Source organism: Podarcis melisellensis (genome assembly GCF_964234715.1).
Source record: "Podarcis melisellensis genome assembly, chromosome: 16".
NCBI classification, from domain to species: domain Eukaryota; kingdom Metazoa; phylum Chordata; class Lepidosauria; order Squamata; family Lacertidae; genus Podarcis; species Podarcis melisellensis.
Genome location: NC_138533.1, coordinates 15,559,612 through 15,571,614, shown reverse-complemented (window position 1 = coordinate 15,571,614; position 12,003 = coordinate 15,559,612). Strand labels below are relative to the sequence as shown.

At 49.7% G+C, this 12,003-nt stretch overlaps 1 protein-coding gene across 3 annotated transcripts in view; it reads left to right on the top strand.

Moving 5' to 3' along the window:
* The window catches only part of CDC42BPG (CDC42 binding protein kinase gamma), a 54,260-nt gene that overhangs the window by 25,215 nt on the left and 17,042 nt on the right, over positions 1-12,003 (top strand). For all 3 annotated transcript variants that reach the window (XM_081892986.1, XM_081892987.1, XM_081892985.1), the window contains exons 8-20: positions 87-335; positions 1,360-1,439; positions 1,769-1,875; positions 2,580-2,675; positions 3,200-3,321; positions 4,427-4,669; positions 5,564-5,674; positions 6,303-6,487; positions 7,857-7,947; positions 8,339-8,451; positions 10,191-10,299; positions 10,557-10,705; positions 11,758-11,846. In XM_081892986.1, the coding sequence (XP_081749112.1) occupies positions 87-335; positions 1,360-1,439; positions 1,769-1,875; positions 2,580-2,675; positions 3,200-3,321; positions 4,427-4,669; positions 5,564-5,674; positions 6,303-6,487; positions 7,857-7,947; positions 8,339-8,451; positions 10,191-10,299; positions 10,557-10,705; positions 11,758-11,846 (1,744 nt within the window). The remainder of the gene's footprint in view (positions 1-86; positions 336-1,359; positions 1,440-1,768; positions 1,876-2,579; positions 2,676-3,199; positions 3,322-4,426; positions 4,670-5,563; positions 5,675-6,302; positions 6,488-7,856; positions 7,948-8,338; positions 8,452-10,190; positions 10,300-10,556; positions 10,706-11,757; positions 11,847-12,003) is intronic.

Genomic DNA, 12,003 nt, shown 5'->3' with positions numbered 1-12,003 from the left:
ATATGCCCTCCTTGCCCCCACAAGCGTGGAGGATGCCTGTTACCTGCTGCACCTCCTGATTCCCCCTTGGCATGTCTCACACTCAGGACCACCTGCAGTTTCCGACGGACATCACCGACGTCTCAGAGAGTGCCAAGGACCTCATCCGAGGGCTGTTGTGCCGGCAGGAGCTGCGCCTGGGCCAGAAGGGCATTGAGGATTTCAAGCGCCACCCCTTCTTCAAAGGCATTGACTGGGACAACATCCGCAAAAGCCCCCCACCCTACTTGCCCGAGGTGGCCAGCCCAGCCGACACATCCAACTTTGACGTCGACGACGACATGATCAAGGAGTCGGTATGGGAGGAGCTTGTCTCACTTTCAGGGCTGTTCTAATACTGTGGTACCTTGGGTTAAGAACTTAATTCGTTCCGGAGGTCCGTTCTTAACCTGAAACCGTTCTTAACCTGAGTTACCACTTTAGCTAATGGGGCCTCCCGCTGCCGCCACGCGATTTCTCTTCTCATCCTGAAGCAAAGTTATTAACCCGAGGTACTATTTCTGGGTTAGTGGAGTCTGTAACCTGAAGTGTCTGTAACCCGAGGTACCACTGTATAGACATTATACGTGGGGCTGCCTCTGAAGGCGTCTTGGAAACTTCAGCTGGTTCAGAGTTCAACAGCCAGGTTGCTCACCCAGGGAAAGACTGGCTGAGCATATAACACCAATCCTGGCCCAACTGCATTGGTCACCTGTTAGTTTCCGGGCCCAGTTCAACATTGCTGGTTTTTCCTATAAAGTCCTCTGTGGTTTAGGACCCCAATACTTCAAGGACCACCTCTCCACGTAGAAACTGACCCAGACCCTGCAGTCATCATCTGAGGCCCTTCCTCATGTGCCCCCTCCACCAGAGGTCCAGAGGGTGGCAACACGAGAACAGAGTCTTTTCAGTGGTGGCCTCTTATTTGTGGAATGCTCTCCCAGGGAGGCTCACCTGACCCCATCATTGCAAATCTTTAGGTGCCAGGCGAAAACATTCCTCTTCAAGCAGGACTTTGGCTGTCAGTGGTCTATAGCCTTTTAAAGTGTGTTGGTTTTAATATTTTCCCGGCGCTTGTTGTTTTGTTTTTGTAAAAACACCTGTGGCGAGAGCAGGCATCTTAATAATAATAATAATAATAATAATAATAATAATAATAATAATAGCAATGTGCAAGGCTGCATGCTGATCATTTCGCAGCCATAACAGTGCCACCCATTCCCAAGAGGGGAGGTGCAGCAGATTCAGGGAAATCCCAAGGGTTGCAGAAGTATTGTTGTGTGTGTCCCTTGAAGTTCCTTCTAACCCTGCGATTTTATCTATTTTCCCCTTCCTTCCTAGGAGACACTTCCGCCTGTATCCCACGCTGCTTTCTCTGGCCACCACCTGCCTTTTGTGGGATTTACCTTCACTTCTGGGAGGTGTGTGGAGTCTCCATTTTATTCTCACACATTTCAGTATGTGCGGTGGGATTTGGGGCCGAGGGTGGTGGGTGGGATCTGACAGGGAAAGTGGCTTGAGGTCCCCCTTTGTAGCTGAGAGAGCATTTGAACCCTGGATTTGACCATCCCCAGCTCAGCCTTCTAACTGCTCCTCCTCAATCTCAGCTCTGGCAGAAAACCTTGCCAATTTGTTTCACTCACCCTCGTTGGTTGTTTGCCCGAGACTTGCCATGTTCATGCAAATGTATGCAAAACAGACAAGGCCCTGCAACCTCCTCTCTGCAACCTCCTCTTGTTGTCCCCTGCAGTCTACTCTCTGAGAGGCACCCGGCCTCCCCCTCCAGCACTGCCCGCCTAGAGAAGAGAATCCGCCACCTAGAACGGGAGAAAATGGAGCTGGCCCGGAAACTGCAAGGTACTTATTTGCCACATGCCACATCTATCTATCTATCTATCTATCTATCTATCTATCTATCTATCTATCTGCCACATTTCTGGGAGTTGTAGTTTGGTAAGGGCGCTGAGAGTCGGTAGGAGACTGCTCATTCCCCTCCTGGAGCCACAATTCCCAGAGGGGTTTAACAACCAATCCCTCACCCCAGTGAACTCTGGGAATTCTAGCTCTGTGAGGGAAATGGTGAGGTTTCCTCACAACTCCCAGCACCCTAAAAAACCACAGCTCCTAGACATTTTGGGGAGGGGGGAACCATGGCTGTTTAAAGCGGTACTCATGTGCCTTAAGCATACTGTGCAGTGGGGGTGTGTGTCTAAATTTCAAGTCTAGTTTGGCCTTCAAAATAACCGTCTCAGGAAGGACCCGTCTCTCACTGACAGTGAACCACAATGGCTCTAAAAGCCAAGATGGGAATCTGGGCTACAACTCCCATCGTGCTTGGCCATTAGCCATGCCGGCTGGGGTTGTTGGGAGCTGGAGTCCTGCCACATCTGGAGGGCAAGAAGTTCCCCATTCCTGCTCTGTGGGTTTCAGAGGCTTGGGGGCAGGCAGTGGGGAGGGACCTATCCTGTTCATGGGCTTCCCTTCGGAGCATCTGGAGGCTGGGCTAGGCAGACCGTGGAGCTCACATTGTGTTTTTTCGCCCTTATGTCACCCCTGTGCAGATTCTCTGGCAAAATCCCCTTCCAAGACTCTGGCCAAGGACTCTGAGTTCAGGAGCCTCCAGAACGAGATGGCAGCTTTGCAGAAGCAGTTGGCAGGTACCTGGGCACCGGTGGGGCTTTGGGAGAGGCAAGGCCTTCTCCTCCTATTCCTCCCTGAGCTCTTAAGGGCACAGGGGGCAGCCTGCCCTGTCTTTAGGCAGAGGGAAATGACCCTCTCAGGTGCATAATTATTATTTTTACTACTACTACTACTACTACTACTATTATTATTAATTGCTTAGACCCCACCCATCCAACTGGTTTGCCGCAGCTACTCTGGGCAGCTTCCAACATGATAAAAACACAGCAAAACATCAAACAATAAAAACTTCCCAATACAGGGCTGCCTTCAGATGTCTTCGGGAAGACATTTGCCCCGTTTGGTAGGATCACAGAATTGTAGCGTTGGATGGGAACCCAGGGGTCATCTAGTCCAACCCCCACAATGCGGGAGCCACAGCTAACAGATCCCTGACGCTCTGGAGGAGATGGGCTTAGAAGGTCACTGGTGCCGGCAGCTGGAAGGGAAGGGGAGGGGGATCTCTAGATCGCATCTGGGGCTCATGTACCTTCCCTTCCAGAGAATCGGTTGGAGAGCGACAAGGTTCAAAGGCAGCAGCTTGACCGGGTGGAATCGAGACAGGTGAAGACCCTGGAGGAACGTGTGAGGATTCTGGAGGAGGAGAAGAATGAAGCACTACAGGTACCGTATCCCACCTGGGCCCACTGCGGGGGACCTGGACCGTCCCATCATAGTGAGACGGTAGTTTCAGCCAAGGAAAAGCATTGTCTGTTCTGCCAAAGAGAGCCCAGGAGCCCCCAGCCTTCAGATTCCGCAAGCGGGGGACAGTCACTCCCTCTAATGACCTCAAGTGGGGTGTGGAGCCAAAATGGAGGACAAGGGGAAACTATCAGCATCCTCCGGGGAGCCCCAATGTATGTTGAGGAGAACCAAACATGTGAAAAAACACTTGGGGACACCCAGAATAACTTAAAAAGGACTGAGCATTCTTGATGGGATGTCAGAAGAATGGAAAATGGGGAGTGGAGAGTCAAAAGGAAGGAATGGGTGGCCGGCCTGTTGAACAGGAAGCAGTCCCCTTAGTGGGCAAGGGTATTCTGCAACATTTTGTTGCAGGTTTCACTTCTTACAAAACGCCCCTCTGTCCTGAATCTTCACCTGAAGAGGTGCAATTTACATTGTTCCCATTTCTGTAGCTGGCAAATCGAGGCTGATTTGCATGTTCACTAAAACACAGTCATTTTAATAGGATTTCATGGCAAACGCTTTAGCCATGGGAGGAGAATGAGGGGATTTCGCATCATAAGCAATAGTTTTTGTGGGGAGATCTTTAAAATGAGGACTAGAAACAGTCCCCCTTTTTTGCGTTACAAGAAGCGTGTTCATTTTCGAGCTTCTGAACATTTTGAAGAAACTGGCTGATTATGTTCCAGTAAGCTAGAGACCCAGATTCAGCCCTCTTCTGAAGGGAAGGCTCTCTCTCTCGGAGGCTTGAGCATGTGGGTCCAACATCTACAGCGCCTTTATTTTATTTATATATTTCCTTTATATAACTCACCTTTTCTGCAAGGAGCTCAGGCTGGTGCCCATGGTTCTTTCCCTCCTCATTTAATCCTCACGACACCCCTGTGAGGTAGATCAGGCTGAGAGGCAGTGACTGTCCTAGAAGGACACCCCCAGGGAGCTTCACAATGGCTATGTGGAGGTTCGAACCCTGGTCACTCCCAGGTCCTGGTCCAACACTCTAACCGCTACACCACCGCTGTCTCTTTTTTTGGGGGGGCAGGATCTGGCCAAGGCCCAGGAGCAGCTCCAAGCTCAGGCCTGGGAGCTGCAGGAAGAACAGCTGCAGCACAAGGACACCTCTGAGGAGCTGCAGAGTGCTGAGGCCAAGTGCGGGGAACTGCGAGCCCAGCTGCTGAGACACTCCCGGCAGCTGCGGGAGCGGCAGGAGGAGACGGAGGCAGCCTCGCGGAGGGTGGAGGGGCTGCGCAAGGAGCTGGCTCGCTCGGAGAGCGGGCGCAAAGAGGTACCCCCACATTTTATTTTGTCGTTCGTTCCTTGCATTTATATTCCTCCTTTCCTCCCCAAGGAGCACCAGGTAGCGTACACAATTCTCCCCCTCCTCAAATAATCTCCACCACAACCCTGCGAGGTAAGTTAGGCCGATGGGAGTTGTAGTCCAAAACACCGGGGAGAACACCATTTGTGATTCTTAGATCCTGCATTTATTTTTATTTTTGGGCCTGATTCAGCAGCTAGGCTCTTTTTATGGATAGTTCAGTTGGTTAGAGCATGGTGCTTGCAACGCCAAGGTTGCAAGTTCGATCCCTGTAAGGGAAAGCTGCATATTCCTGCATTGCTAGGGATTGGACTAGATAGGTCTCTCCCAACTCGATGATGATATTCATTCATTCATTCATTCATTCATTCATTCATTCATTCCCCAGTCTCTCTGGGCAGCTCCCAGCAGAATTAATAATAATAATAATAATAATAATAATAATAATAATAATAATAATAATAATGTGATAAAACATCAGACATTAAAAACTTCCCTGAACAAGGCTGCCCTCAGATGTCTTCTAAAAGTCAGATAGTTGTTTATTTCCTTGGCATCTGATGGGAGGGCGTTCCACAGGGCGGGTGCCACTACCGAGAAGGCCCTTTGCCTGGTTTCCTGTAACCTCACTATGATTCTTTAGGGCCGTTTCTATAGATGCTAGATGTTCTTAGGACATATATCGCATGGATGCATGAAGGAAACTCTGAAGGAAGCCACTTCCTGGGCCTCTGTAGCCTCAGAAGCTGCTTGGGGATGGGGAGTAGCACAGTAAAGACCCCAAAAATCTGGGACCCCAGACCTCCTTCCCCCACCACAGTCAGGTAGCATCTACAGTCAAGTGCTTCTTCCCCTTTGTAGCTGGAGGCTCGGATTGAGGGTCTCATGAACGAAGTCTCCAAGCAGCGGAAGGGGAGAGAGAGGGCTGAGCAGCAGCTGAGGAGGCTGAAGGAGGAGCAGGAGGAGCTGAGGGTAAGTACAGCTTGACAAAGTGGGGGAAGTGGGGAGGGAGATGCCCCACTGTAAAGAGGGGGGGCATGGCAAAAGGCGGAGGGATGGGTCCGTTCCTGGCTTGTGCCAGTTTTGTATGTAGGGGCAGAAGAGGCCCAGTATTGTGAACATTGACTGGCAGCAGCAGCAACAGCTCTGCAGGGTTTTGGGCAGAGGACATTCCCAGCCCTCTCTGCAAACGCCAGAGGTGGTTGAACTCGAGGCCTTCTACATGCAAGGTAGATGCTTTGCCCCTGAAATCTGATGGCCCTTTCCACGTCTTTATTCCATCTCATTTTCACTCTGTCCTGTCTTGTTTCCAATGCACTGCAAAATCCCACCCACCTCCAAATCACCAAAATTCAAGCTTTGGGAATATGCATTTCAACCTAAAGGGTGCATTTTTGAACACATTCTATGCAACAACAACAAAAAGTGCATTGGCATATGCAATTTGGTACTTTTTTTGAGCCAAGAACTGTGCTGCAAAATTTGGAGAAGTGCAAAAAAACCCCAGAAGGCTACCTGCATATCTTTGCATTCCTCTGGGGAAAGAGGTCCAGGTAGGTTTGCATCTGCCCTCCTCTCCGAATGACTTTGCTGCCCCCAGGTGAAACAGAACGCATCCTTCTTCCTGGCCTCTGGCTCCAGGAGATCAGGAAGTGTTTCCTATACCACAAAGGAGGAGGTGAAAGGCCTGCGGGAGGCGCTGCAAGCCAGGGAAAGGCAGCAGGAGGCCTTCCGAGCTGAGATTGCCCAACTCCAGGAGCAGCTGGAGAAAGCCAAGGCTGAACGGTGAGGAGAGGGAGGGATCCGCTTGGAAGTGGGGTGGCAAAATGAAAATGGAGTGCAATGGGTTGGTCAGAACAAAGGAACAGGAAAACTAGAATGGCATCTATTTTGTTAGGCCACAGGCCACAGCAGAATAAAACAGCAATGCATAACCCAATATAAACTTCCAGAAGGCTGCAGAAATCACACTTGAAAACAGAAGATTCCTGCATTGCAGGGGGTTGGAGTAGATGGCCTTTGGGGGACCCCTTCCAACTCTGCAACTCTGTGATTCTCTGAACATAAAGATTAATAATAATAATAATAATAATAATAATAATAATAATAATAATAATAAATTTTCTATTTATACCCCGCCCTTCCCAGTTCAAAAAACCGGGCTCAGGGCGGCTAACAACAAATTTAAAACAATTGATACAACAAAAAACAGCATAAAATACAGTATAAAACGTGATGCATAAAAGATATACAACTCTGTGATTCTGTGTCCCTGAAATAAACAAAGCTTTGCTTTAAAAACAAATAAACATTACTAAGCGGAAGAGAAGATAAAAATCTGACAGGTGGCATCAGTAGATTTTGTCTTGTGCCTTTTTACCACAACGCCATCTTCACCGGCCAAAAAAACATGATCCTGGCGTTTCCATTCTCTGCAAATGGCGTATGGGGAACAGGTTATCTAGTGGTAAATGGGAACTATGGGCTGGGTCCAGGCTAAGCTCTCTTTGCATTTAGTTCCCATGGGAACAAGTGGGGCAGCTTAAGTCAGCCTTCTCGAATCTGGTGCTCTCCAGATATTTCGGACTACCACTTCCATCAACCCCATCTGAATGATGGGAGTGGTAGTCCAAAACAGCCTTGCTGGTTGGGGTGGATGGGAGTTGTAGTCCAAACATTCAGGGGGAGTGCTGGGCTAGGGAAATCTGGATCCAACCCAAAGAGACCACATTCTTAGGTTTGCTCCCCAGCTCTGAGTTTGGAAAAGTGACTCTCCATCTCTTGTAGTGGTTAAGTGCAGCAGACTCGTAATCTGGGGAACCGGGTTTGCATCTCCGCTCCTCCACCTGCAGCTGCTGGGTAACCTTGGGCCAGTTACACTTCTCTGAAGTCTCTCAGCCCCATTCACCTCACAGAGTGTTTGCTGTGGGGGAGGAAGGGAAAGGAGAATGTTAGCCGCTTTGAGACTCAGTTGGGTAGTGATAAAGCGGAATATCAAATCCAAACTACTCTTCTTCTTCTTCTTCTTCTTCTTCTTCTTCTTCTTCTTCTTCTTCTTCTTCTTCTTCTTCTTCTTCCTCTCTCTCTCATTCTCTCTCTCTCTCTCTCTCTCTCTCTCTCTCTCTCTCTCTCTCTGATTGCCTTTCCTTCCTAGTTGGGGAAATCTGGATCCAAAGGACTGGCACAAAGAACCACACAGTTTGCTGCCCAGGGAAGGTGTCAGTGCCCTGCATTTTGGAGACCAGGTATGCATACATTTACCTGTGACTCTTGGCGTTGTGCCCAGGGATGCAGCCTGTAGATTGTGCTCCTGCAGGCTGCTTCTCCAGAGCCACACACTTCTCAGGTGCGATCCCAAAAAGTCAGGAAGTCCCCAGTCATCGCTTAAAATAACGCTGAAAGCATGAAGTCCTCCAAGTCCTTGTTTCTGTGCTTTTAAATACTTGTCACCTGGAAATGAGATCTCCAAGATACTCAAACACAATGGTCATATAAGCCTCTTTCTTTGTCTCTTTCTTTTTTACTGCGAAGTTCTCTGCAGGCTTATTCCTGCAGAAGTCATCCAGACTGGCAGAGGGAGGAGGGAAGCTTGTCTTCTTCACATCTTTCTTTGCTTTTTTCCCTTTGCTTCAACAGGTGGATTCACTCAGCGCCGACAGCCCCCAACAGGATCAAGAACAGTGCTCTTCAGAGACCCACAAGTTAGCCCTTGCCAACTGGGAGATGCAGATCACGGACATCTTGCGGTGGTGAGTTACCAGCTGTGCACCTTCTCTGTGTAAGGCCTGTCGCATGGAGCAGTGATGAAGAAGACAGGGGTGCACCTGAGCATAAGCAGAGTGGGTATCCCCCCCCAGTCTCTTGTGATTCACCGCAGCCTGCTCCCAGATTCAATGGGGAAGGCATAGCTTTCAGGCTTGAGCTGCAACACCTTTGTTTTGGCAAATGTAACCACTGCTTGTCCTCCGCAGTAGAGGCAGGGCATAACCAGTAGCCCAGGCATAGGGAAACTCAGCCCTCCAGATGTTTTGGGACTACAACTCCCATCATCCCTGACCACTGGTCCTGTTAGATAGGGATGATGGGAGTTGTAGTTCCAAAACATCTGGAGGGCCAAGTTGGCCTATGCCCGCAGTAGCCACTGATAGCCATGCCCTCTATGAAGTGGTCTAACCCTCTTTTAAAGCCACCTAATTTGCTGGCTGTCACTGTGTCTTGTGGGAGGGAGTTCTATAGTTTAACTCTGTGCTGCATGAAGAAGGGCTTTTTTCAGTCTTATAAAAAAAAAAAAGACTGAATGAGATAAGTGCTGGAGATGCAAAGAAGTGAAGGGAATGTTGTTTCATATCTGGTGGACCTGTAAAAGGGTAAAAGAGTATTGGGAAATGATCCATAATAAATTGGGGGGGAAATGATTTAAAGTACTTTCCCCAAAAAATCAAGAGTCCTTTCTGTTGGGGATAATTCAGACTGAAATTCCCAGGTGTCAAAAACGGTTATTTATGTATGCTACTACTGCAGCCTGTGTTTTGTTAGCCTAAAAATGGAAAACAAGCGAGGTCCCAACCAAAGAAGAGTGGCAGCTTAAGTTGACAGAATACACACAGCTTGCAGACTTAACATATAGAATAAGAGAACAATAAGAACATATGTTTAGAGAAGATTGGAAAACATTTATTTGAATAAATTTAGGGGATATAATTGGGTACAGCTGAAAACACTGGCAGCATTAAGATAAATTCAACAGTGTAAATAAGCTTTAATGGGTGCAATAATGAAATACTGAATGGTATCGTTTTCGTAAAATATGCAGGGATTTATGGTATGTAAAATGAACCATGCAAAGAGAAGGGAGGTCATTTATAATAATTTATTATTTGTACCCCACCCATCTGGCTGGATTTCCCCAGCCACTCTGGGCAGGTTCCACAAAGACCAAAAATACACTAAGATGTCAGACATTAAAAACGTCCCTGAACAGGGCTGCCTTAAGATGTCTTCTGAATATCATGTAGTTGTTTATCTCTTTGACATCTGATGGGAGGGCGTTCCACAGGGTGGGCACCACTACCGAGAAGGCCCTCTGCCTGGTTCCCTGTAGCTTTGCTGCTCGCAATGAGGGAACCGCCAGAAGGCCCTCGGCGCTGGACCTCAGCGTCCGGGCAGAACAATGGGGGTGGAGACGCTCCTTCAGGTATACTGCTTTAAAGGTCAACACCAGCACTTTGAATTGTACTCAGAAACGTACTGGGAGCCAATGTAGGTCTTTCAAGACTGGTGTTATGTGGTCTCGGCGGCCACCCCCAGTCACCAGTCTAGCTGCCACATTCTGGATTAGTTGTAGTTTCTGGGTCACCTTCAAAGGTAGCCCTTAAATATGTAAAAATGAGTATTTTAAATTGTAAAACAGAAAATTTAATAAAAATTATATGCAATAATTTTTTTTCATCTGTCTTGAACTCTGTGTGCCTCTTTGCCCGCATCTCAGGGTGAGTGATGAGAAGGAGTCGAGGGGCTACCTCCAGGCCATGGCAACCCACATGATGGAGGAAGTGGAAGCACTGAAGCAGACGGGGGCACAGAGCCCCAAAACTCCGGTAAGAGAGCCTGTCTCAGAGCCGTGGATGCCTTGAGGAAGTGGGGAGGGGGGCATAAGGGTCATCTAGTCCTACCCCCTTTGCAACCCACATTCTGGTTGCCCCAGTGAGAAGAAGCCCTTGCCCCCAGAGGCTCAGGATGCCTGGTAGCGATAGGGGGCCTCTTCCCCCTTCCCCCTCTTCTCACCCCACATCCCAAGAGCTGCAACAGTCCCAGGACCTCTGCAGACATTTCCCCCTGCTGCCTCTTGCTCCAGGACACCCTCTGGAAGGCACGGCGGCTGCAGAAAGTGGAGGCGTCTGCCAAGTTGGAGCTGCAGTCGGCCCTGGAAGCCGAGATCCGGGCCAAGGGAGGCGTCCAGGAGGAGCTGGATAAGCTGAAGGTCTCGCACCTGGCGGTTGAGCGGTGAGCAGGCGGCAGTGGTGGCGGCAGCAGGTGGTGCAAGAGTAGGGTTGCATCCTGCATCATAAGGTTTCAGGGTTCAAAGCTGTGTCAGGGACCGACAGGATGGGAGGCACCAGCTGGGGAACCCCCAAGGGAAACCCCGGAGGAGGAAGAGTCAGAACCAGGGGATTGGTGGTGGGACACCGAGGTGAGGCCAGAGAGAGAAGATTGGGAGCAGGGGCTGGGTGCCAAAGGGGCAACAGGGCTTAGTGAGCAGGAAGAGCCGGTGACAGGGAGCAGCTCAGACTCCTAGGCTGAAGCAGAGGATGGGGGAGTCAAGAGGCTGCTCAATAATCTGGGGTGTCTCCCTCTCCTACTGCAGCAAGCTCCCCCACCCTCCTCTCTGAAAACTCACAGAGCAGAACAGAGGCCAGAGGTGTGCAGACGCAGTTTGAGACTGCTTGGGAAACATCTGGGAGAGGAGGAGCCTTAGGAAAGGTGGAAGGCAGGGACATTCAGTCCTGGCAACTGCTCCGTAGGGGAAAGGCCTACCAGGAAAATTTTCTGGATTGAATGTCGTTCCCTTGAATAAAGAGTTAACTTCACTGACAGCCTTGCGTCTTTTGAAATGACTCCAGCCCTGACGACCTAAGAGCTTGGCATCTGGTGACGTCCCCAGAAAGTGTCTCTGCATTAATTTGCAGAGATGGAGGTTAATTGGGAGAGGAGGAGCCGCAGTGGAAGAGGGCAGACTCCCTCCCCAAGAGTCTGTGCAATAATTTGTGGAGACGGGGGTTAATTGGGATAGGTGCCTTTGACGCGAAGGGAGAGGCCTAGGGAAGCTAGAAATTCTGCACCCCACGTTTTTACAAAGGCAAGATAGAGTTTTGGGGTGCTTTGTGATTCCTCCTCCTACCAGCTGGCCAAGAAGGAGCCCTTGATGGGTCCATGGCACAACCCCCTCTCCTCTAAATGTTATACCTGGAGTGAAGGGAAGCCCCTCTTACTGGAGGCTGAATTTCCCTATATGCCATAAAGTCATATTTATCTTTTCCTCTACCTGTGTCCCAAAGCCAGTTGCAGGAGGCAGAGAAGCAGAACCGGGCTCTGCGCCTGGAGCTGGAGAAGGCCAAGGGAGAGCTGAAAGGACGGTCCCAGGAAGGTGAGCTACAGGCTGGGTCGTGGGTGGGCGACAGCCCCACCACAGCACCCCCAATGGCATATCCCAGCAGTGGGGCAAGAGGTGGGCCTTTGCAGAATGTAGGGGGCCAGTCTCTCCATTGCTCAGGCTATAGTTGTGAGGGTGCTGGACTAAAACC